Here is a 21,395-nt window from a genome sequence, read left to right as displayed (position 1 = left end):
TCACTAAACTTACACTATTTCCATTTTCAACAAGCCCAATTCTTTCAACTGCACACTACAAATTGTAGGGTGTCACTTACAACCAATTTAAACAGTTTTAGGAGACAGGAACACTTCAACGGAAACATTCCTATTTAAAATCCATAAGTATTAAATGGTCTGAACCGTAGTGAAAGTAAACCCACAGAGTGAAATGTTTCCAGACTATAAATGAACAGTGTGTGTGTTTAACAAATGATGGGTGTGAAAAAAGGATCTGCAGTATTCCGGTTTTTTTGCATATTCACTCACATTTATTTACTGCACATCCTGTGGAAAAGCTGTGGCACATCCTGAATGGTTTCAATTAAAATACCCTTAATCTGCTTGCTGTGTCAAAAAATGTCATCCAGTGAAGTTCCTGGGTGTAGGTTCATCACAGGTCTACTTCAGTCAGCTGTTTGTCATCAATATGTTACTTCACTCAGTCTTAAAAACCATAGAATTGTATAGTCTCCAAATATCAAATGTCCCTTTTTGCACTGAGTTATGAAGTTAGGAGGTATCCAGTCTCCTGGATATGTCTTCTGGGGGAAAAAAGAAGAAAGCTGAATATTTCACCCATTTCTATGTCCCGGTTAACAGATTAGACAAAAGGGATTTTCAAGGGTTGTTTTTTAGGTCCTCGGAATGACTCTTCTGAGAATAGTCCTCATTTTGTCAAGAATATCAGCATATGTGTATAGTTACAGTTATACTTACAAAGTGGAATTAGAGCACAGTTGTGGTTAATTGTCCTTCCCTTTCTCCTGCTGTGATGCATTTGCGATATGAAGATTGGGGAAAATGTTTTATGAATGATGCTCCTATTAATACTGCAGTGCTCACTGATGAGATGCAGGTGTAAACAAACTTTGATCCGACCGAAAATTAGTTCAAGGCAGTCTTCAAACATGCACGCAGGTACACCCAAACACCACACCCACACACACACACACACACACACACACACACACACACACATACACACACACACACACACACACACACACACACACACACACACACACACACACACACACACAGGCACAGGCAGGGCTCTAATGTAGGGGACAATGACGCACATTTTCGCCGAGGCCTTTTAATGTTTTACTAGGGCAACACTTAAAAAATGCATGCCAGCACTTAAGGCGTAGGTTAGTCTGAATAAAGGGCCTGTGATGCTCAGCAGGATGGAGCCCTGCTGCTCGAACACTGCTGCGCTAGTGTTTTGCCCGCACCACCGGCCAGTTCCCCTACTCCCCCTGAGCTAGGAATGCCACTGCCCACTGTGAGACTACACTGTTCAAATTACACCTGTAACCACACTGGGATTGATATGCAGACAGAAGTTTAAGCAGAGGTCAAAGTGGTTTTCTAATTAGTTGTCTGTGTGATGTTAGCAAGGGGCTAGTGTGCGGTACCTGTCTGAAAGTTAGCCTGTGAGTAGTTTGGAGCAGCTTGAGCTCGTGCCAACAGCAGTGTGGGGGCTGCTTTTTTAAAGATCTTGGCTAAATAAAAAGGTGATATTCTGGCCGTCTTGGTGAAGAAAAGTAGGCCACGGTCTGGTTTCTGAAGCCCTGAAGCCCTGTTTTATCTGTCATACCCACAGCTGTGTCAACATGGTGAATCGGAATGAAACGGCGTAAAAACGTTGCGAGAGATGTGGGGTTTCAGAGAGCCCTGTGTGTAATCATAACACAATTTGCCCAGGGTTAGAAGCAGCACTTACACCCATACACCACACTGCTTTCCCTCACGTCTCTGTATCAGTGTAAGAGAGGTTTTGCCCTCTGGCTGGTGTCTGGCTCAGCAACGTTTCCACAACTACACATTGTGTGCCACAGAGGCTGATTTGAGGATTTCAGATTTCAAGAATTTTTTTTTTTTTTTTTGGTTTGAAATGCCAACGGCTCCTCTTTCCAACTTTCCTCTGTTTTTTTTTCCTTTTGTCTATCTCTCCTTTTTCCTACCACTCGTTCTTTATTTCTTTTTTTTTTTAGAGGTTCAACTAGACATAACACTTCTGAACTTCCTGCAACAAGTGTGACTCCGGAACTGTGGAGCTCATGGCTGTTAGATTTCTCCCATTCTGCTGAGGGGGAGAGTGGTCTTTAAGTGCTGGAGGGGGAACCTGGTCTAGGTAAACACAGCAGGGAGAGCGACCTTTCCCTCTCTGCCTTTCCACTGAAAGCCTCGCTGTTAGAGGCCCGTGGATGTTTTTGGAAGTAGTCTAATATGCTGAGCATGCTTGACACACAAGTCTTGTCACAGACTGCATACTGAAAATGTGAAGAATTTACTTCCCTCTTTGGGACATTTTATAGTTAAGATGGTTATAATTATCATGACAAAAAAGCTGCCAATTTATTTTCTTCACATCAGAAGAAAATGAGTATTTTAAGTTAGTATTCCATGTTGTTCTCTTTTATACGTCTCATGTCAGAACAAGTATAAAAATAGTTTAGTAAAAATAAAGTGTTGTTCACTTTTCTTACAAAAAAGATGTCTTGGGAGACGACAAAATTGAGAGTGTGTGTGAGAGAGAAAGCATGCAGCATATTGTCCAAAGTCTACACAGCATTTTGACCACTGGCTCCGTCCTAAGGACGTATTTCCGAGCCGCTACTTGAGGGATGCAGATGGTCCTCCCTCTAGACGGGTAGCGCGGTGATCAGATCAGATCGGACTTCTCCTCCTCCCAGCATCCAGGGCCGGCTGGCTGATGAGCCTCCCCCACTCTGACAGCCTGTCTGCAGCTGCGAACTAGGGAGACAGAGGGAGAGAGAAAGAAAGAGAGAGAGAGAGGGAGAGAGAAAGAGAGAGAGAGAGAGAGAGAGAGAGAGAGAACTCATGTTCAGGTCTACAGTATCAGACATTTGGAAGGGGCCCACGCCTCTCCTCCTTAAGCCCTCTTTAGGCTGGCAGTGTTTGAATTAGATTAATGCACGGCGGGGCCGCATGCCGGGAGCAGCTCGTCGACGTGTGGAAGTGGGCTTTCAGGAGAGGCCGGCGGAAGCTGCTGGTACAAGGCTGTGGATCCCTGGATAAACATGGAAGTGTGCTCCACCACCCTCGGTGGCGGAAGCAACAGCAAAGCAGGCAGGCAGGACCCTCCATCCATTTGTCCTTCGTTGGTGGGAGGGAGGGAGAGGGAGGGAGGGAGAGAAGGAGGGGGGGAGGGAAGAAGAGTGGAGATGTGGTGGTCCCAGCCTACTGTGGGTGGGAGATGGATGAGAGTACAGGGTTTGCCTCTGAGGCCTGGGAGGAGGCCTGAAACATTCATGTGGCTGTCAGCGGAGTTTTAACCTCAGTCGTGGTCACTTCCTGAGGTGACCCAATGAAGGGAGAAAAATGACCACTTTAAAAATGACACAGAAGGACAAAACCAGATGTGAACCTCTTAGAGGAGATATCGTGATGTCTCAGGCCCATGAACGGAGAGTGGTGTGCTGGATCTTTCCGGCACCGTCCTGCCCGCTCCCTCGGGGTCGGAGGGGCGGTGTGGAGTGGGGTTGGAGGACAGGGGCAGACGGAGAGCCATTCCTCCAGGGGGCCTCCATCTGCTCTGTCCCCATTTCCCAGTGCCAACGCAGGATTCCCTCCTGGAGAAGCATCAGGATCAGCTGCTCCCTGATGGTCTGCCCGGCAACACATTCCCTTTTAGCCGTCACATCACACCCCCCCTTCCCCCTCTTTCTCTCTCTCTTTCTCTATCTCCCTCTTGCCCTTTCTCTCTCACTCTATCTCTCTCCTTATATAGCCATCACAGCACACAATATAGAAACTGAAAAACATTAATCTCATAAAAAGCTTCTAGCTACAGCACAAAAATCAAACTACGGTAGTCACATACCAATAGCTTTTTGTATTTGGCTAAAGTTCATGATTTTAGCAGCGTTAAGAGTCTCACTTCATTGTCTTAAGTACCAATAGTCTGTATAATTGGTCCTATAAACAGACGGTAAAAGCATCTTTGTTGTTGTTGATGGCACAATTATGTAAATTAACTAATGAATTAAGTATTTCATAAAATGAAAAATAAGAATAAATATTCTTTAATAATGACATTTTAATGTTACAGACTTGCTTTTGGTTATGTATGATTCATTAAATCAGGTTCAGATTTTTCCATGCATTTGCTTGCACAATATCTCTTTTCTTGCAAAAACAAGTCCATTTGTTACTTTTAATGTATTTCCAAATATACATCCTCAAAAAAAAAAAAAACTTTGAGTTCAATAAAGTTCAAGTGCTCTCTCAGCCATATGCTCTTCAGGATATTCATTTGGTCTGGACGGCTCTCTTCCTGTTTTGCAGCGACTGAGGCGGTCGCTGCCCCCAGGCCTGCTGCGGAGGATCTCGTCCACCTGGACCACCACCACCTCCGCCACGGGCCTGCCCACCATTGAGCCCGGCCCGGTGCGTCGCGACCGCAGCGCCAGCATCAAGCCCACCCATGACGGCCCCACCAGCAGGTAAAGCTCGCCCCCCCCTGTGCACGGCAACGCTCTTATCTGCTGCGAGAAAAGCTGTCCAATGAAATGATGCAGAGAGGGAGAGAGAGAGAGAGATGGGGGGTAAGGAAGTGTAAGGGTACTTCATGTGCTGATTGTAGATGATGTTACACACAGAAGGTGCCAAAACTTGAAGAAGCATTTAGATGGACTATTGTGTTATGGTCTGAGAAAGTAGAACGTTGGACCAGTCCAAAGTCAATAGGAAAAAAATGCGTCAGGCATCAAAGCAATAGCAGTCATTAGTGAAGTCTCTGTGAAATGAAAACCATTTCCAAAGTCCTCTTATTGCTTTTTCTGAGTGTGAAATCTGCCTTTCGTCTACATGAAATTAAAAGCTTTCAACAGGATTTAGTGGGAATGAGGAAACCAGATTGGTGGATACGCGCCTGTGACCAGCGCCCCCAGTCACAGGCTTTTCTCTTTGTAGCTGATCCACCCTCCCAAATCCCTCTGCACCGCTCGGCCCCGCAGAAAAGTGAAACATCACTCCAACACCGGAAGCCCGCGGAGGGGAGCAAAAGCAGGGAACAAAATGGATGGCCCCTTTAGGCATGAATGGAGATTACTTAAGGAAGAGCTAGTGTGAGGCGTTTGGTCAATTTTTGTTTGTCATTTCTCTCTCTTTCTAAAAGCTCCCCCCTTTTCACGAAGTGGCGCCAGATGAGTATCAGGTCTTCATGTTGGCCGCGCTGTGCATGTGAACTCTCCTTCGCCTCCTATTTTGTGTCGCCATTTTTTAAAGTTTGATTATGTTTTTATTATTGCTTCCATCTTAGAAATGTTCAGCCCCCTAAACTACCCCCCTCCCTTACTCTTTGTGTCTTTATACAATGGGGTCTGAGTTATGGACTTAGGCTGAAGTTCACCCATTAATCCCCCCCGCACTCACACACACGCTCATACACACAGACACACACACACACACACGCAGACCCTCCCACCACCCCCGCCTCTCAGTCTCAGATGGCTATCTGGGGTCTGGAGACGAGGGCTTACGTCTGTTTCCTGGAGACGCTCAAAAAGTCAGGCCCTGTGTTTAGATTGCGGCCCGACCCAGTGTGTAAAGCTCTTTCTCTCTCTCTCTCTCTCTCTCTCTCTCTCTCTCTCTCTCTCTCTCTCTCTCTCTCTCTCTCTCTCTCTCTCTCTCTCTCACACACACACACACAAACACACACAAACACACGCAGACATGCTGGATCACATGCTGGCTGGTAGGGATCTGCCAGTTGTTGCTACGAATTGGGCCTAGCCTTTAGAAGTCTCCCCGAATCAATCGGCTGGAAAGCCTTTAATGGATGTCTTTGGTTTGTTCGCGCAGCAGGAGGGATCCGAGCCTTGAGATTCTCCAGTTCACTTCGGAGTGGAGGAAGGAGAGAGGGAAAAAAAGAGAAAATAGTATAAAAGAAAAGTTGTTGTGTAACATATAAATCCTACATTGGCCACTGTGCTTATGACCCGATATGTACCAGTGAGTCAGACCTCCATGTGTGTGTTTGTGTGTGTGTGTGTGTGTGTGTGTGTGTGTGTGTGTGTGTGTGTGTGTGTGTGTGTGTGTGTGTGTGTGTGTGTGTGTGTGTGTTTTGCAGTATGGTGAATAACGAGTCATGGAACAGCTCCGTCATGTTGACCATCTCTAAGAGCAGGTCCATGTCTGCCTCTTACGCTCCCTCAGCCTCCAATCATTTGTACAACAAGAGGCTAAACAGACCAGGTACATCCTGTGTGTGTGTGTGTGTGTGTGTGTGTTAGTGAGTAAAAGAATGAAAGGAAGAAAGAGGGAGATGGGTGAGGGAATGAGAGAGAAAGCAAAAATAGAACGAGAGAGAGACAGATAGAAGCACAATAAAAATCCAATAAAGTTCACCCCTTTCGTCGGCAGGTTACCCTCCCTCCAACATCTCGCCCCTGGCGTCTCCGTGCCACTCTCCCCCAGCGCAGGGCACCCCAGTGAGCAGCCCCACTGCCAAGACCCCATCCATGGAGCTGCCTGAGTGTGCTGCTCCCCCGGGGGAGGTGGTCCCCAAGCGGGCCCCGCACCGAGCCTTAACACACAGCCAGAGTGCACCCAGCTCCACCACCCCAGCTCCACAATGGGGCCCACCGCCACTCTGTAGCAGGTAATACAACACACATACACACTCTCTCTCTCTCTCTCTCTCTCTCTCTCTCTCTCTCTCTCTCTCTCTCCTGCTCGCTCTCTTTGACTCGTTCCTTTACTCCATCCCTCTTTCTCATTCTCTCTCTCTCTCGCCCTCTCTCTCACACACACACATACACACACACACATACAATCACACACACACACTTTCATCCAAACCTGCACTGTAGGTCAATATCCCAAATCCCCTGCTATGCACACCGGAAATAGACAGACAACTTATAAACAGACATTTATATGAACACACACATACTGTACATTTTCCTGCACACTTGCTACCACACAATTCAAGGAAACCCTGTGGATGAACTCTTCAAAACAGTATCTGGTTGGTGTGTGTGTTTGATGTTTGTGTGGGAGTGGATGGCTCAGAGATGCCAAAAGCTGAGTCAAACGTGTCGATTAGCAAATTAATGACACACACACACCGTGTAGAGATTAGTGGAATAGTGCTCCACGTCCCTGCACTGTAATTATCTCTCTGAGTGGGGTGCTGCTCCGAAGATAAACAACGCGGCGTCTCCTCTCGTTGTTTTGGAACGCAATTAAACTCGAACGGAGGAAGCATTGAGCCAATCAGCTACACGTGCATCTAGATGGAAGATACAGTGAGCGCAGTTAGTGGACAGTGTTCATTGTTGATATTGCTGGGCTATACAATTTGTTTGTGAAATATTTCTGTGTCCAGCACATGCTGTTTTGACCCCCAACAAGACATCTAGAGGCTCTTTCAGCGAGGCTCTGTGTATGTTTGTGTGTGTTGGCATTGGCAACAGTGCATTCCATAAACTATTCAGACTCTTTTTTTTTGTTATGTTGCATAAATCATTCATTCATTTTTCAAATCTATTAAAATGGGAAAAAATATATATCACATTGACTTTTAGTATTCAGACTAAATCCAGTATCTATATTCAGTATTCAGACCCTTTGCTCGGTACTCAGCACCTTTTGTCCAGTCTGAGGTCCTGAAAGCTCTGGGGGGAGAGAGTGTAAGTTAAGCATCTCATCTCTGTGTCCAGAGAAAGGCCATGCTGCCTGATGCATTGTGGACAGGTTAGAAGTGAACCTAGGCACACATCTTTCTCTCTGTCTGCAGTCTGGCTCTCTGTTCATCTGTTTATCTGTTTATCAGTGTTCCTCCGTCCTGACTCAAGTGCAGCTCACTAATCATGAATGACTAACCTGTTATTAGACAGAAGTCTTACATATGAGGGTCAACAACGTTGTTAAATAAATACACCTTACTGCGTTCATCTCCGAAAACAGACCCTATGTATTTCCCCAAACATTCTCAGTTGCCTGGAGCCGCTGTGCTTTGCCGTGTTGTCTCTCTGTTCGCTTCTCTCTTTCCAGAGAACGTTCTCTCTCTCTCTCTCTCACTCACTCTCTCACTCTCTCTCTCGCTCACTCTGAGCGTCCATGTGCGCGCTGGGGTGACGGGCAGGGGTCGCGCTGCCCTTGGCCATAATGAACACAGAGGCAGGGGAAGGGAAGGGTTTGATTGGGTCCTGTCTGCCTGGCTGATTCACGCTGGAGAGCTGAGTGAGATGGACGCCGGCACCAAGCCAGAGCGAGGACGGGGCCCTGGCCGCCCGCGAGAGGAGAGAGAGAGAGAGAGAGAGAGAGAGAGAGAGAGAGAGAGAGAGAGAGAGAGAATATCATCAAGCGTTAGTCACTCACAGAGGGCAAGCAGTGTGTCGCCAGTACGCAGTGGTAGAGCAGCACTGTCCCCCAGATTAAACATACAAATGAATCATCCTTATATGTTCTAGACAGCACATCACATACGTACAACTAGATGTGTTTCTCTTTCTTTGATTCCAAGCAACAAATGCAGACATTTTCGGACATGCTCTTACATAATGTATGTACCTTTTCCCACTGCATCAATATTGACTGATTGATTGGTTGATTGATATAAACAAATATATTAAAGATATATGAATACAATACCGGTATATTGTAATATTGTATTATATTTTCTGCAGCTGCGGGAGACCCTACAATAATAAACTTGCCCATGGAGAAGGCTCTATGGACCGAGGGGACAGGGTACCGCAGATAGGTAGGACTCACTGTCCATCAGCCATATCCATTATCCACATCCAGTGTGTAGATATGATGCTGTGTGGAGTTGTTTGGACTGTGTACAGTAATGTACGGTAGCTTAATGCAGGTAATACACTGCGGTGATCGTTGCTGTTATTTGTCCTGTAGATGACCCAGTGCTGGCTTCATCTGACTATGACAGCACCTACGAGACCAACCACAGTGACAGCAGCGATTTTGCACAGAACGAAGACGATGGGGAAGGGCACCGAAAGCCGCCTGAAGCGCAGCAGGGGTGCAGGATGTACCCGGCCGAGAGCTTGGTCCTCCACCCCCTACTTTCACCCGAGGTGGGTCAATTTCCTGGTACTTATTGTGCAAATAATGTAAGAATCCTGCAGTCTTTTTCCACTCCGTGTCTCGTCCACTTACTGGCCTTGTCTGGCTTGATGCGGTCAGGATAAGGCCATTCTGGCTCCGGAGCCGCTGGTCATGGAGGGCCTGGAGCCACTGATGAGCCAGATCAACAACTGGAACTTCCCCATCTTTAACCTGGTGGAGAGGACCGAAGGCAAGTGCGGTCGGATCCTCAGTCAGGTAAGAAGTTAGAAGTGGGCCTTTAGCGATGGAAGACTGGGTTTCTGCTTTGGAGCTGTACTGCCATCTGCTGGTTGAACTTGGTCAAATCATGTTTACCTCAGACACACACATGCACAACATTAATGAAAGGAACCCTGTTTGCATTTGTTGACCTAAACATGAATTATATATATATGTGTGGAAATATATTATATATATATTTATGATACCAATGTAAATATGTCTGAAATGCTAATTTAGATTTGGTGTGTGCCTCAGGTCACTTACAGGCTTTTTGAAGACACAGGTCTCTTTGAGACATTCAAGATTCCTGTCAGGGAATTCATGAATTATTTTCATGCTTTGGAGAATGGATACAGGGACATCCCATGTAAGTCTGCATGAGAAAACAGGGATTTGCTTTGATGTACCTTTGGTAGCAATAATGGCTAATGTAAATGCAAAGGAACTTATTTATTATTCACTTGTAGCTATTTCTATTCAATTCCCCAAGTTGATTTTTGAACTACGATCACATTGGACACATAATGTTATGTTCAAAGGATGGAGATTCACATGTACAACATCTAATGATAATAAGAGTAGTAGTATCTTCAGAAGAATGTAAATTGCTGAAGGCCCTTGCATGTCCAGCATAGCTAACATTAACTATGACCAAGCACAAGGGGGATCTATTGCTCTTCGACATGTTTACTCAACCACATTTCTGCTGTCACACTATGACACACAGCAGTGCTGCCCTCTAACAGAGACTCATGGTATTACACCCTCTCTTACCTTACTTCAGATCATAACAGAATTCATGCCACCGACGTGCTGCATGCAGTCTGGTACCTCACCACACAACCTGTGCCTGGCCTACCCAGTCTGGCCAATCAGGAAGGCTCAGTCAGTGATGGTGAGTCCAGGCTTGTTCATGTCCAGGGAGGACATTGGTACTTGTCAGTTTTATTCCAGATTGTTTGTGGACACACATTGGCCGTTAACGTTAACACTGCTATGAATATTTTCATATTGTAATGTAATCACCTATACTGAATAATCCTATCTATTTAGCCATAAATAAATGAATATGTCCTGGTGGATTTTCTTTGCTGGTTTATTTTTTAGTGAACGACACGTTTCGCCAATGCTTCATCAGGTTCATCAGGTTCACTAAAAAATAAACCAGCAAAGAAAATCCACCAGTGTGCGGTGATCCTTCACTTTCCTTTTAATTTATTGACGACTGCACCTCACCAGCACCTGGAAGGCTGTGCATAGGAACTTTACCCTTTTTAAATGAATAAGTCCTGTTTTTGCACGTTTGTGCACATTTGTATACATGACAGAGTTAAAGGAAAATCTGGACAAATCTTGATCGCTAGAAGTCGCAGAGTAGGCTACTGTCGATAGGGAGTGCTGGCCATTAGCTGCAGGTACTCCAGTTTGGTAGCACCGATTTTGGTCGTTTTTATCCTGTCGACAGTACTCGGCGACGTCTAGCGATCAAGATCCATGTAAAAATCGGATTTCTCCTTTAACTTTGTGCACCGACCAAGAATGCAGAACTCTATACAACTCCGTACATACTTGTACATGTTACAGGAACCTGTTATTAAGCACATACAAAGACGACATTAGAAACTCTGAAATTGTATTTCAACTGCACGTTACGGTCATTCTTTACATTACTTTGCCTTCCTGTATAATTTCATCTCCAGACGCAGACAGTAGCATCACCCACAGTTGCCTGGGCTTCCTCGTGTCCAAGACGAACCTGGTGGCGGAGCAGGGCTACGGCTCCCTATCGGGCCTCATCCCGGCCCTGGAGCTCATGGCTCTCTACGTGGCAGCGGCCATGCATGACTACGACCACCCAGGCAGGACCAACGCCTTCCTTGTGGCCACCAGTGCTCCACAGGTACACTCTGACCAAAGATCACTCCCACCAAAGATCACTGTCACAGAAATGACAACATCCCTGGGAATATCATTAAGGCACCAACCATACCTTCATTATACAAACTGAACTCCAAGCAGAGCTTAGGTGCATCAGCAGCACCATATGATGGTGTATGTTTCCCATGCTTCTTTCTGTATCAAGCAATTTCTATATACCTCTCACTTTTATTTCCTTTTCTTTCACTGTTGACACCCTTTATTCCTGTTTATTTTTCCTAACAATGCTGTATTTTCTCTCCGTGTTTTTTTTCACCCTTGACATTTCCTCTACTTTATGTGTGTTTCTTTGTTTCCTGCTATAATCTTTCCCCATCATATACTCACTCTGAAACTTGTATTTGTTCTCTTTTTGTAACTGTTTTTTTCTTGTTGTATTCATTTGTTCTTTCCTCACTCTCTGTTTGATGCCATCCGCAGGCAGTGCTCTACAATGACCGCTCTGTTCTGGAGAACCATCACGCCGCGGCAGCCTGGAACCTCTTCATGTCACGGCCGGAGTACAACTTCCTGGCCAACCTGCAGCATGTGGAGTTCAAGCGCTTTCGCTTCCTGGTCATTGAAGCCATCCTCGCCACGGACCTGAAAAAGCACTTTGACTTCCTGGCAGAATTCAATGCCAAGGTAGCCAGTCATTGACAATATGGTGCAGAGTAGAGTATACCAGGGCTCCAGACATTGGTTGCACTGGTGCACCTACCTTTGTCCTCTAGCTGCACTGGCACATCATTTAGGCGCCTCCAACATTTTTCACAGCATCGCAATTATAGGTCAGAGGTCAGGGTCAGAGCTACCAGAGGCAAAGTAGGGACAGCTCTTCGATGAACTGGTGTGTTTCTAGGATTCTGAGGGTGCATCAAATTAATATAGAGTGCTTTTATCATGACACAACAAAATAAATATTTCTAATCTCCACGAAATGTTATGGTGGAATAATTTATTCAATGACCTTTTCTATTTAGTGAAGCAATTTACAGTACCCATTTGTGAATTATACATTCAATACATCCCATTTATGAATTATACATTCAATATGCAAACATATCACTGTTGATGACAACATATTCTCCTAGTTAGATTTACTCTAGGAAGTCAGCTATCTCTGTCTCACACTGTATATCTGTCTCTCTCAGGTCGGTGATGATGGGTGTTCGGGAATCGACTGGTCTAACGAGAACGACCGGCTCTTGGTATGCCAGATGTGCATCAAGTTGGCCGACATCAACGGGCCACTCAAATGCAAAGACCTGCACCTCCAGTGGACTGAGGGCATTGTGAACGAATTTTACGAGCAGGTTCGTGTCAAACTTCTTCACGTGCTGTGCTGCTGTGACTAACTCGTATTTAAGTATTGCATCATTATATCGCACACCAGAAATAGTCGCAGTACTCCTGAATAGTCATAGTGACAGTCAGTTTAAAATCACCTGGGGTTGACCAAAGTGCTTTACAAAGGGAAATAATACAAATAATAATTATAGTAATAACAGAAGTAATAAATCAATAAAATGAACAAAAATTTAATTAAGCACAAAATCAAAACAGCAGAAAACTCTTTCAGAGAAACAAAAATGAAACAAACAAAATACATATAAATATACTCAGAGTGATATGGTTCAATGTTTTTTTAGATTTGGTTAGCAGGCATGTGGTTGGATTTTGCACCATCTGAAGGTGAGACAGAGTGGACTGACTTACACCAAAATACAGAGCATTGCAATAATCAAAGCGAGATAAAATAAAAGCCTGGATGAATATCTCAAAGTCTTTGAAAGAAAATATGGGTTTGGCTTTGTTTCAAATTGTAGGGTGGTAAAATTATGACTTGATAGCTTAATATCAAAGTCAAATAAAATGCCAAGATTTTTCATGTAAGATTTGCCATAGCTTGCAAGTGGCCCAAGTTCGTATACTACACTATTTAAAACTTCTTGTGAACCAAAAATGAACATTTCAGTCGAACAATGGATTCAATGTGCCAGACTGAAGCACCAGGTTTCAGTTGGAGGTACTGCTGTGTGTCGTCAGCATAGCAGTGATAGCAGGATAAATAGTGCTTTTTCAGAATATAGCTAAGTGGTAACATATAGAGTAAAAAATAAAGTACAGCTAAGGAACCATCCCTGTGGAACACAATTATGACAGGAGAGTAGGGGAAATGATGAACCATTAAAATAAACTGAAAAAGTTCTTCTCTCTAGGAAGGAGGAGAACCACTTGTGAGCAGTGCCCAAGATGGCCACTCAGAGCTCTAGGCTCTCTAAAAGAATGCGGTGGTCTACAGTTTCAAAGTCAGCACTAGCATCTACATTAATAGATACCAGCAAGTCATTAGCGACTTTATTTAGAGCAGACTAAGTGTGATGCTTTGTCAATCCAGACTTGTCAATCCAGTTTCATTTTTGGTGAGAGGGGACATGTTGCTGGAAGACGAGCTTTTCAGGAATTTGAAATGCGTCTAGTTATTCAGATCAGTGTTGTTAAGCTCAGGTTTTTTGAGGAGAGGCTGCACTGTTTAAACAAAGCTGGCACTTGGCCAGAAATAAGAAATGTGTTAATAATTAAAAGGATGGAAGGGCCAACGCCTCCTCTTTCACAACCCAGGGAGGAATATGGTTAAGTGAATATGAGGATATGAGGGTTTCAAATCCAATACAGTTCTTCTTAAGTGGGATAGGGAGATGGTTTAACAATGTGACATTGGTGCAACAAGGTGCATTGGATTGGAAGAGTTTCTAATCTAGACAGACAGGGGCACAACAGGAAGACTCGAATGTTAAAAGTCTCGTTTACTGAGAAATGAAGGAAACTATCACTCAGCTCAGTGAGGGTATGACAGTGCTCTCGGTGTCATTTGGGCTGAGTAAGGTGCTTAATATTTTGGAGAGAACCCTGAGTGGCTATGAATTACTATCAGATCTGTGAAATATCTCTTTCTAGTGGATGTAACCACCTCCTCAAACACAGTTAGGGAATGTTTTAAACATGTTGGAATGTTGTTTTCCTCTGGCTATTCTGGTGGTGCCATCAAACATGATTTAGCTTTAGGTTGCATGTACTGTATTTAGCGGGGGGCTACAGAGTCAAAGATACCAGAAAATTGGCAGAAGGAATGAAAGACATTCACTAGCTTGTCTGGGGTGGAGTCATAGGAAGATGTAGGCTGACTACACTGTGGCCCACTGGATAGTGACAGTGTGCCCAGACCAGGGACGGACTGGGACTAAAGAAGGCACCCCAGCTGTCTATCATGACTGTCTCATAGTACTATGCCAGTCAAGGTCATGTTCATGTTCATGAAAAAGTTAGTTTATTTCAATCTGTCACTGCTATTTATGTGGACATGTGCGTTCATTAATCAGTTTAGTTGTTCAGCTGTTGGTTGATAAATAAAACACTAAAGTGCACTTTTGTTTTAAGGCAGTCAGATTGACCCTTATGTCTGCGTTAATGCACGGATCTCGTCATGCAGTGGCAGACTCAGGCGATCCAGTCATGGGTTGACAGATGATTAGGTAGAAAACTTCTTCCAAAGTTCACTTCAAGGCTTCAGATCTTTGTTTAAAAAATGGGTCTCTGGAGAGGTAAGCAATGTTTCCAGGCATAAACAGCGGCCAAAACCTAGCCTAAATATAGCAAACAACTCACAGCATATAACTATTAACCTCAACTATACTTCTAAAAATGGAAACCAGGTGAATATTTGTAATAAATAGTAGTTAAAACCAAAACTGGAAAAAAAACATGCCCTGTTACTAGGCAACTGAGTGGCTGAGACGGCACCATGATGACGCAATACAGTTGCCCAGCAACAGTTACTGCGTCTCAGTATCGGGGCTTTGAATTGGTTCAATGTAATGAGTGGTTAAGAGCATGGCAACCTGGTGAAGATTTAACCATATGCCAGTGCCAAGCAGCTAACCATTATCACAGTCAAAGTTAAAGCTAAAGAGAAAGGATTAACTGAAAAGAATGCATTGCATTAGTAAATGCAGTTACTGAATTTTGCACTGACCAAGCAATCTCATCATCATTACAGGAAACAGTTAGAGTTAATGTTCTTCAGAAAAACATCACAGTTACTCTAAACCCAAGTATTTTTAAAGATTTTGTCAAACATTGTACCCTGATAAAAAAGGCAAAGTAAAGTTGTAAAAATAATATGTAAAGAAGTAAGCTTTTTTTTTTTTGTCAACCTTCAGAAGAGGAAGGTCAAGTTTTGAAGCTTTGTTTATTCTGCACTAACAATGGCTTAAGGCTCGGCCACAATGAGATGCATGGGAGAGAAACAGCTCATCCTTGGAGAGCGCTGCTAGTGTGAACTGTGAAAAAAAGATGCAAGTGACCCAGTTGTGTCAGGTCGCAGCAGACTAGCAGCCCTATAGATGCAGATCACATGACTGTCAGGCTCTCTTTCAAAACAAAACCCATTCAAAAGAGGAGTAAAATCATCCTGTTCAAGAGGCGAGGCAGCCTCCTTTCGCCCCTCTCTTTTTTTCCTTCTCTCTCTCTCTGGCCTCATTTTTCCGCGATGATTTGATCAGACTGGCACTTCAGAGCTTTACCTGCTCGCACAGAGTGCACACATATGTTGTAGGCTACACATGACAGCTAGTGCATGGTTGCCATGGCAACAGGAGACCTTGTCAGCTGTGGTCCACTTACAGCATCATGAAGCATTTGTGCTCAGTTAGAAAACGCATCATTCTACCTCCTTGATAAGACAGATTGCATTTGATAAAAAGCCGCTTCCTTGGGGAAGAAAAGCAATTTGCGTCATTTTTCTTTAACCTGGATGCTTTTATCTCACGCTTTCAAAGTGCAACCAGTATCAGATCACCGTGCACTTTTCACCCTATCTAGCTTTAAGCAGGGATGAATCACAGGGATGAAATCATGTTATTCTATGTTTCATGTTATTCTTTTATTCAAGCGAAGTCTTTAATCTCCTAGTACAACGTAATACTAGAGAATTCCAACTCTGAAATCTCTGAAACCCTCATTGAGATCTCTTGCAGCAAGACCCTTTTGATAACACTACATACCCCTCTTAAAATGCATCTAAATCTGGGTAGATAGATCTATAATTGATGTTTGGTAGTGTATATTGATGATGTTGTTGTACATTGCGTCCAATTGCATTGCAGGGGGATGAGGAATCCAGCCTGGGCCTTCCCATCAGCCCCTTCATGGACCGCTCGGCACCGCAGCTGGCTAAGCTCCAGGAGTCCTTCATCACACACATCGTGGGTCCGCTGTGCAGCTCCTACGACTCGGCCGCCCTCATGCCTGGCCACTGGGTGGAGCCGGGGGAGGGCGCAGCCAAGGAGGAGGGTGGTGAGGAGAGGGAAGGAGAGGAGGTGGTGCCGGGTGGAGTGGAGTCAGACGAGGAGGAAGAGGAGGAAGATGAAGATACGGCGGAGGAAGATGCATCCACCAGCTCGGAGCAATCTCGTAAGATGTTACTTGTTGTTAGGTCATGAGTTTTTTGTAACAGTTTTACCCTGTAACGATACGCTGAAAAGCATAAGGAGAAAAAAATGTGGTTACCAGAATTACTGGACAGTTATCCCAACTGTACCTTATTTGCTTCATCTTCAACTTTAACTTCAAACAAGAGTTGCAAGTTTAGTAAAAACAGTACTCGAAGCATTAAACAAGATCACTTTCATGTTCTGTATTGGAACTATGTTAAGTAACATCATCCCTATCAAATGAAATCCAAATAATTTCATCAGATGATGGATGGATGGAAGAATGTGATTTACTTAGTGTTTTATTTCACCATGCTTGTTTCTGTGTCTTTTTCACAGAGAAGCGAGGGCCAAAGAAGCGGCGGAAGGTTTTCTGCCAGATCACCCAGCACCTGCTGGAGAACCATGAGATGTGGAAGAAGGTGATTGCTGAGGACGCCCAGACCGAGGCCGAGGAGTCGGCGCTGGGCAACGAGCCCATCCTCTCCATCCACGAGGAAGAGGAGGAGCCCGGGAGCAAAGAGGAGGACGTAGAGGAGTCGGGGGAGGAGGAGCAGGAGGAGGGCACGGAGGGGGAGGAGGCAGAGTCTCTGGAGGACGAGACGCCCGCGTCGCCTGAGACTGCAGATGACCAGGCGGTGGAGGTGGAGGTGGAGGAGGAGGAAGAAAACCCTGAGTGATGGAGGGACTGCGTCGGGTTACAGACAAGAATGAAGAGAGAGAGAGAGAGAGAGAGAGAGAGAGAGTGAGAGAAAAGAAACTGTCAGAGGAACACTTTCTAATTTCCCAAACAAAGAGTCCTGACGTATGGTTGCCAGCACATCACTTAGACACAACACTGTAGACACTCGGGGGTGGGGTCGGGGGGGGGGTGGTATGTGCCTAAAGTGGATAAGGTCTGAGAGAGACAGGCTTGAGAGCTTTCAGTAGTGTGTGTGTGTGTGTGTGTGTGTGTGTGTGTGTCTAAGTGAGTGAGTATGTGGGTGAGAAGGACGAGTGCAATGTGTGAAGAAGCGGTAAAGTGTTTCTTCTGGTCAAGAGGGTCGGACTACACGGTGTCCGTGGCACACCTGTCGAGGGGATGACGAGCTCTTTGGAAGTAAGGGAATTTTCCTTTTCTAAAGAAAAAAAAACATTTGATTCAGTTTTGATCAGGCTCTGTGCTCTTGAGAGCTGGGTTTAGAGTGCCCAGACCTCCACAACATGAGCTCTGCTTGGTGTCAGCATGTGTATACAAAAGCAGGGACTTATTGGCTAGCAGGTTATCTACTACTTTTGAAAGTTGATTTAATAAGTGCATGAGTGAATTCCTTTGAGTGTGTGAGTGTGTGTGTGTGCGTGCGTGTGTGCATTGAGATATCCATTGCCATTGGAGTTTTGTCTATTCCGAGGGGTGACCTTCAACTGTGGTGTCAACCAGTGTTTGTACAACGCTTACTCGAGAATAACATGCCTCCATTCACTTGCATTCCAACAAGGGAGAGAAGTAGCAGAATTTTAATACCCTACAGCTCTCAAAAGACTTTCCTATTTCACAAGGGAGAGAATAGCATACATGTACACACACACACACACACACACACACACTTGCATGAGATTTTTTTTGCATCACATGCCCCCCTTTCCTCCTGATGCTTTTGTCTCTGGAAGTCACACAAAGCCAGTCAGTGCCATGGCTCCACAATGCCACAGCTTCATACATTTGTATGTGGGCCGTCAACCAAAGTCTTTCTTGGCAACTACTTTGCTTTTTCTTATATGCTTTGTCTATTTCTTTCATGTGCGCAAGACCCTGTGAAAGTAGACAGACATGGTCCAAATAGGACTTTTGAATCCTATTTTTGTGTAGCCTGGTAAATGTTTTTTTGTGTGGTTTGATGCTCCAGTTGTTGCCCACAGTTGTTTTATTGTATGGCCAATATAGGATCTTTTCTAAGTACAATGGGTGTTGGAGCCATTCTAGCATTCCCCTTCATAGTTGAGACCATCAGTGTAGTTATCTGAAATGTGACTCCATGCACTCCTGATGCTATGCAGACGATGGAGGTGCATAAAAATGAATTAATTGCACATAGTTTTTTTTCACCCAAAACATTCATTTTAAAATGGTTTCAAGCTTGCCTATCCTCAAGGAAGCCACCTTAGGCTAAAGCGTCACATGTAGGTCATCACAAATGCAGCTCGCACTATATTCTCTACACTACAGTGTGTACAGTGTCACTGTATTGAAGCTGTTAAACCTGCTGTTGCTGGGTTAGCAACTCTAAAGCCTCAAAACCATTGTCTGAGAGCATGTACAATTTTAAAGAAAGCCCCTTGTAGTTGTGTCTAGCAGTGTCCTTCAAAGCTGAAAGCCCACCCCCAGTACCCCCCTACCCCACAAAATCCCAGTATTCCAGCCCTTGCTTTCATCCCAAAGCCATGAAAGTCATGCAGAAGGAAAAAGGCACGGAGTGTCGTCCACATTGCTAAGTCGTCCTGGTGCTCAGCCCGAGGGGTGGGGGTGGGAGGGGGGTGGGGGCTCCCATGACAGAGCTGATGATATGGAGTGCCTGGACTGCACCGCCCGCCCATCCGTACGTCCACGTGAGTGGACCCGTGGCGTCCGTTCGCCCGGCTGGACCCCCCCCCCCCCCCCCTCCCCCCATCCTTTGATGTACGAACAAGGCAGATTGGCCGTGATGGCCGAGCGGATCGAGGACGGCAGCACAGATGAAACACTCTCCTCAGGCCTCATCACCCTACTCCGCTGCTGTTGGGCCTCCACCAGAACGGTGCACTTTGATGGGGGAGCCAATTAGAGTGTGGGGCGAGGAAGCTGCAGCGGCACACTCCATTTCTGGCATGCCTCCTCCAGCCTCCCCTTTGAAATTGAAAAGAGCTCAGTGTACTTTGCTAATATCATTAATAAGGAAAAAACAAGGAAGGCCAGGGATTGAGCGTTAAAGCAATACTCTGCATCCTATCCTAGCCTAAATCATTTCGTTTTCACTTTCAGGGGTTTTTTAAGTGTTAAAAGGGACAATTCTTTTTTTAATTTTTTTTTGAAATTATTGTTTGGGAACTGAACAAGCGCAACATCAGTGTGTTTGTGTCTGTGTGTGTGTGTGTGTGTGTGTGTGTGTGTGTGTTAGTCAAATATTACTTCAGTGGAGATTTTTAAAACCCACCCTAACTATGTGGTTTCTGTCCTTCTCACTCTTCATCACATTTTGCTGTTTTTATCTTTTCCCTCATTGCTGCTTGCCAATCTTATTGTCGCTTGTGTAGCTTTGTGGCTGGCTGTAGGAGGGCATTTAACATGGGGATGCATGCAACACAGTTCCTCTCTATTATGATAGAGAAAAAGCCCAAACTCCTTCTATTTTTCCAGAACAATTTGAATGCTGTTAACTGCCATTCTCTTTGGCTACAGTACGATAGTCCAAAAAAATTAGGTCCTATATCCTTTCCTTGCCATTCTTACTTGACCTCAGTGAAACGCATGAGGTCATGAAGAGGAATTTGTGAGACGTTAGGAAAAGACAACCGTGGTGCTAAGAGAATCAAACGACATTTACAGTGTGATGTATAATCATGCTAAGGTAGATATCATTCGCATGGGTCACACTGATCGTTTGTTGTTGCTGCCACAAGGAATTGTGGGACAGATGTATCTCCTCTCCTCTCAGGTGAACCCATGCTAAAGAGATTCAAACAGAAGCATTGATTCACCTTTCCTAAGCATTTAGAGCATTCGACCAGCTGATCGTGGCTGCCATGAAGATACATTCGAGTCATTTAACTCAGTTAGGAACCTATCCAAGCAAAAACGACTATCCGACTGTAGCCTCTGTTTCCCTGGCAGTGACATTAAGGAGCCTCATTATATGTGACATGCATGATGTTTACAGACCCAGACACACAGTTTAAGACATGAAAACACCCAGATCTTTTGGGAAAAGGACAAAAGCAGGGACACACTGCACATAGAGACTGCAATTAGATGTACGGTATGAATAGTGTTCATAGTTCTGTGAAGTGAAGTTTCAAAAGACAAAGCATCTTGATTTCTGGCTTTATTGTGCCAAGTTCTTGAGCAGTAGTCAACTGTTAGGCCCGACTGAGACATCACATACTTGGTACAAGGATTAAGAAGATGAGAAATTGTAGGCCTATGGGAATTCATGTTGGTACAGTTCAGTGGTTTGTGGCCTTCAGTGAGTTGTCACATTTCATATCTGCGTGTTCTATCTCAGGCAACCATTGATACATGTGTAAACATCACTGAAGAAATGAGAAGGCCATGTTTGTGTTTGTATTGTTTCATCTTTCTGTAAAATCCACTAAAGGCAGGAAAAAATCTATATATACTGTATTGTTTCAAGAAAGAGAATTATTAAGTTTCCCTCACACAGTAAGTACACGGAAGGCCCATCGGCTTTATTGATGCATCTGAGTATGGTATAGTTATTGAGAGCAGTCATTTGAACATAGTGGGCCCTCTCCTCTTCTGAAGTGCAAAGTCACGTATGTGACTCTTATGTCCACTGGGAAGCCATCAATGACACCTCCACTTGCCTACATGGGCGGCAGTGACTTTGGAAACGGCCAGTGGCGCTTCAATGCGCAAGGACAACTCTTTGATGCACA

The 21,395-nt window shown here is 44.7% G+C and overlaps 1 protein-coding gene across 2 annotated transcripts in view; it reads left to right on the top strand.

The window, feature by feature from the left end:
- The window catches only part of pde3a (phosphodiesterase 3A, cGMP-inhibited), a 73,339-nt gene extending 54,090 nt beyond the window's left edge, over positions 1-19,249 (top strand). For both annotated transcript variants that reach the window (XM_076296529.1, XM_076296528.1), the window contains 13 exons: positions 4,339-4,496; positions 6,125-6,249; positions 6,418-6,655; positions 8,688-8,764; positions 8,917-9,098; positions 9,208-9,345; positions 9,607-9,718; positions 10,136-10,246; positions 11,052-11,251; positions 11,710-11,913; positions 12,423-12,584; positions 16,437-16,743; positions 17,103-19,249. In XM_076296529.1, coding sequence (XP_076152644.1) covers positions 4,339-4,496; positions 6,125-6,249; positions 6,418-6,655; positions 8,688-8,764; positions 8,917-9,098; positions 9,208-9,345; positions 9,607-9,718; positions 10,136-10,246; positions 11,052-11,251; positions 11,710-11,913; positions 12,423-12,584; positions 16,437-16,743; positions 17,103-17,443 — 2,355 coding nt within the window. In that variant the 3' untranslated portion in view covers positions 17,444-19,249. The remainder of the gene's footprint in view (positions 1-4,338; positions 4,497-6,124; positions 6,250-6,417; positions 6,656-8,687; positions 8,765-8,916; positions 9,099-9,207; positions 9,346-9,606; positions 9,719-10,135; positions 10,247-11,051; positions 11,252-11,709; positions 11,914-12,422; positions 12,585-16,436; positions 16,744-17,102) is intronic.
- The last annotated feature ends 2,146 nt before the right edge of the window (positions 19,250-21,395 follow it).

The sequence above is a fragment of the Alosa pseudoharengus genome, unplaced genomic scaffold (assembly GCF_046254945.1).
Source record: "Alosa pseudoharengus isolate Yale_2024_CS ecotype anadromous, Long Island Sound unplaced genomic scaffold, YU_APseudo_1.1 YU_APseudo_1.1_scf_20, whole genome shotgun sequence".
NCBI classification, from domain to species: Eukaryota; Metazoa; Chordata; class Actinopteri; order Clupeiformes; family Clupeidae; genus Alosa; species Alosa pseudoharengus.
Note: the sequence above shows the minus strand (reverse complement) of the source record. Positions and strands in the feature narration are given on the sequence as shown.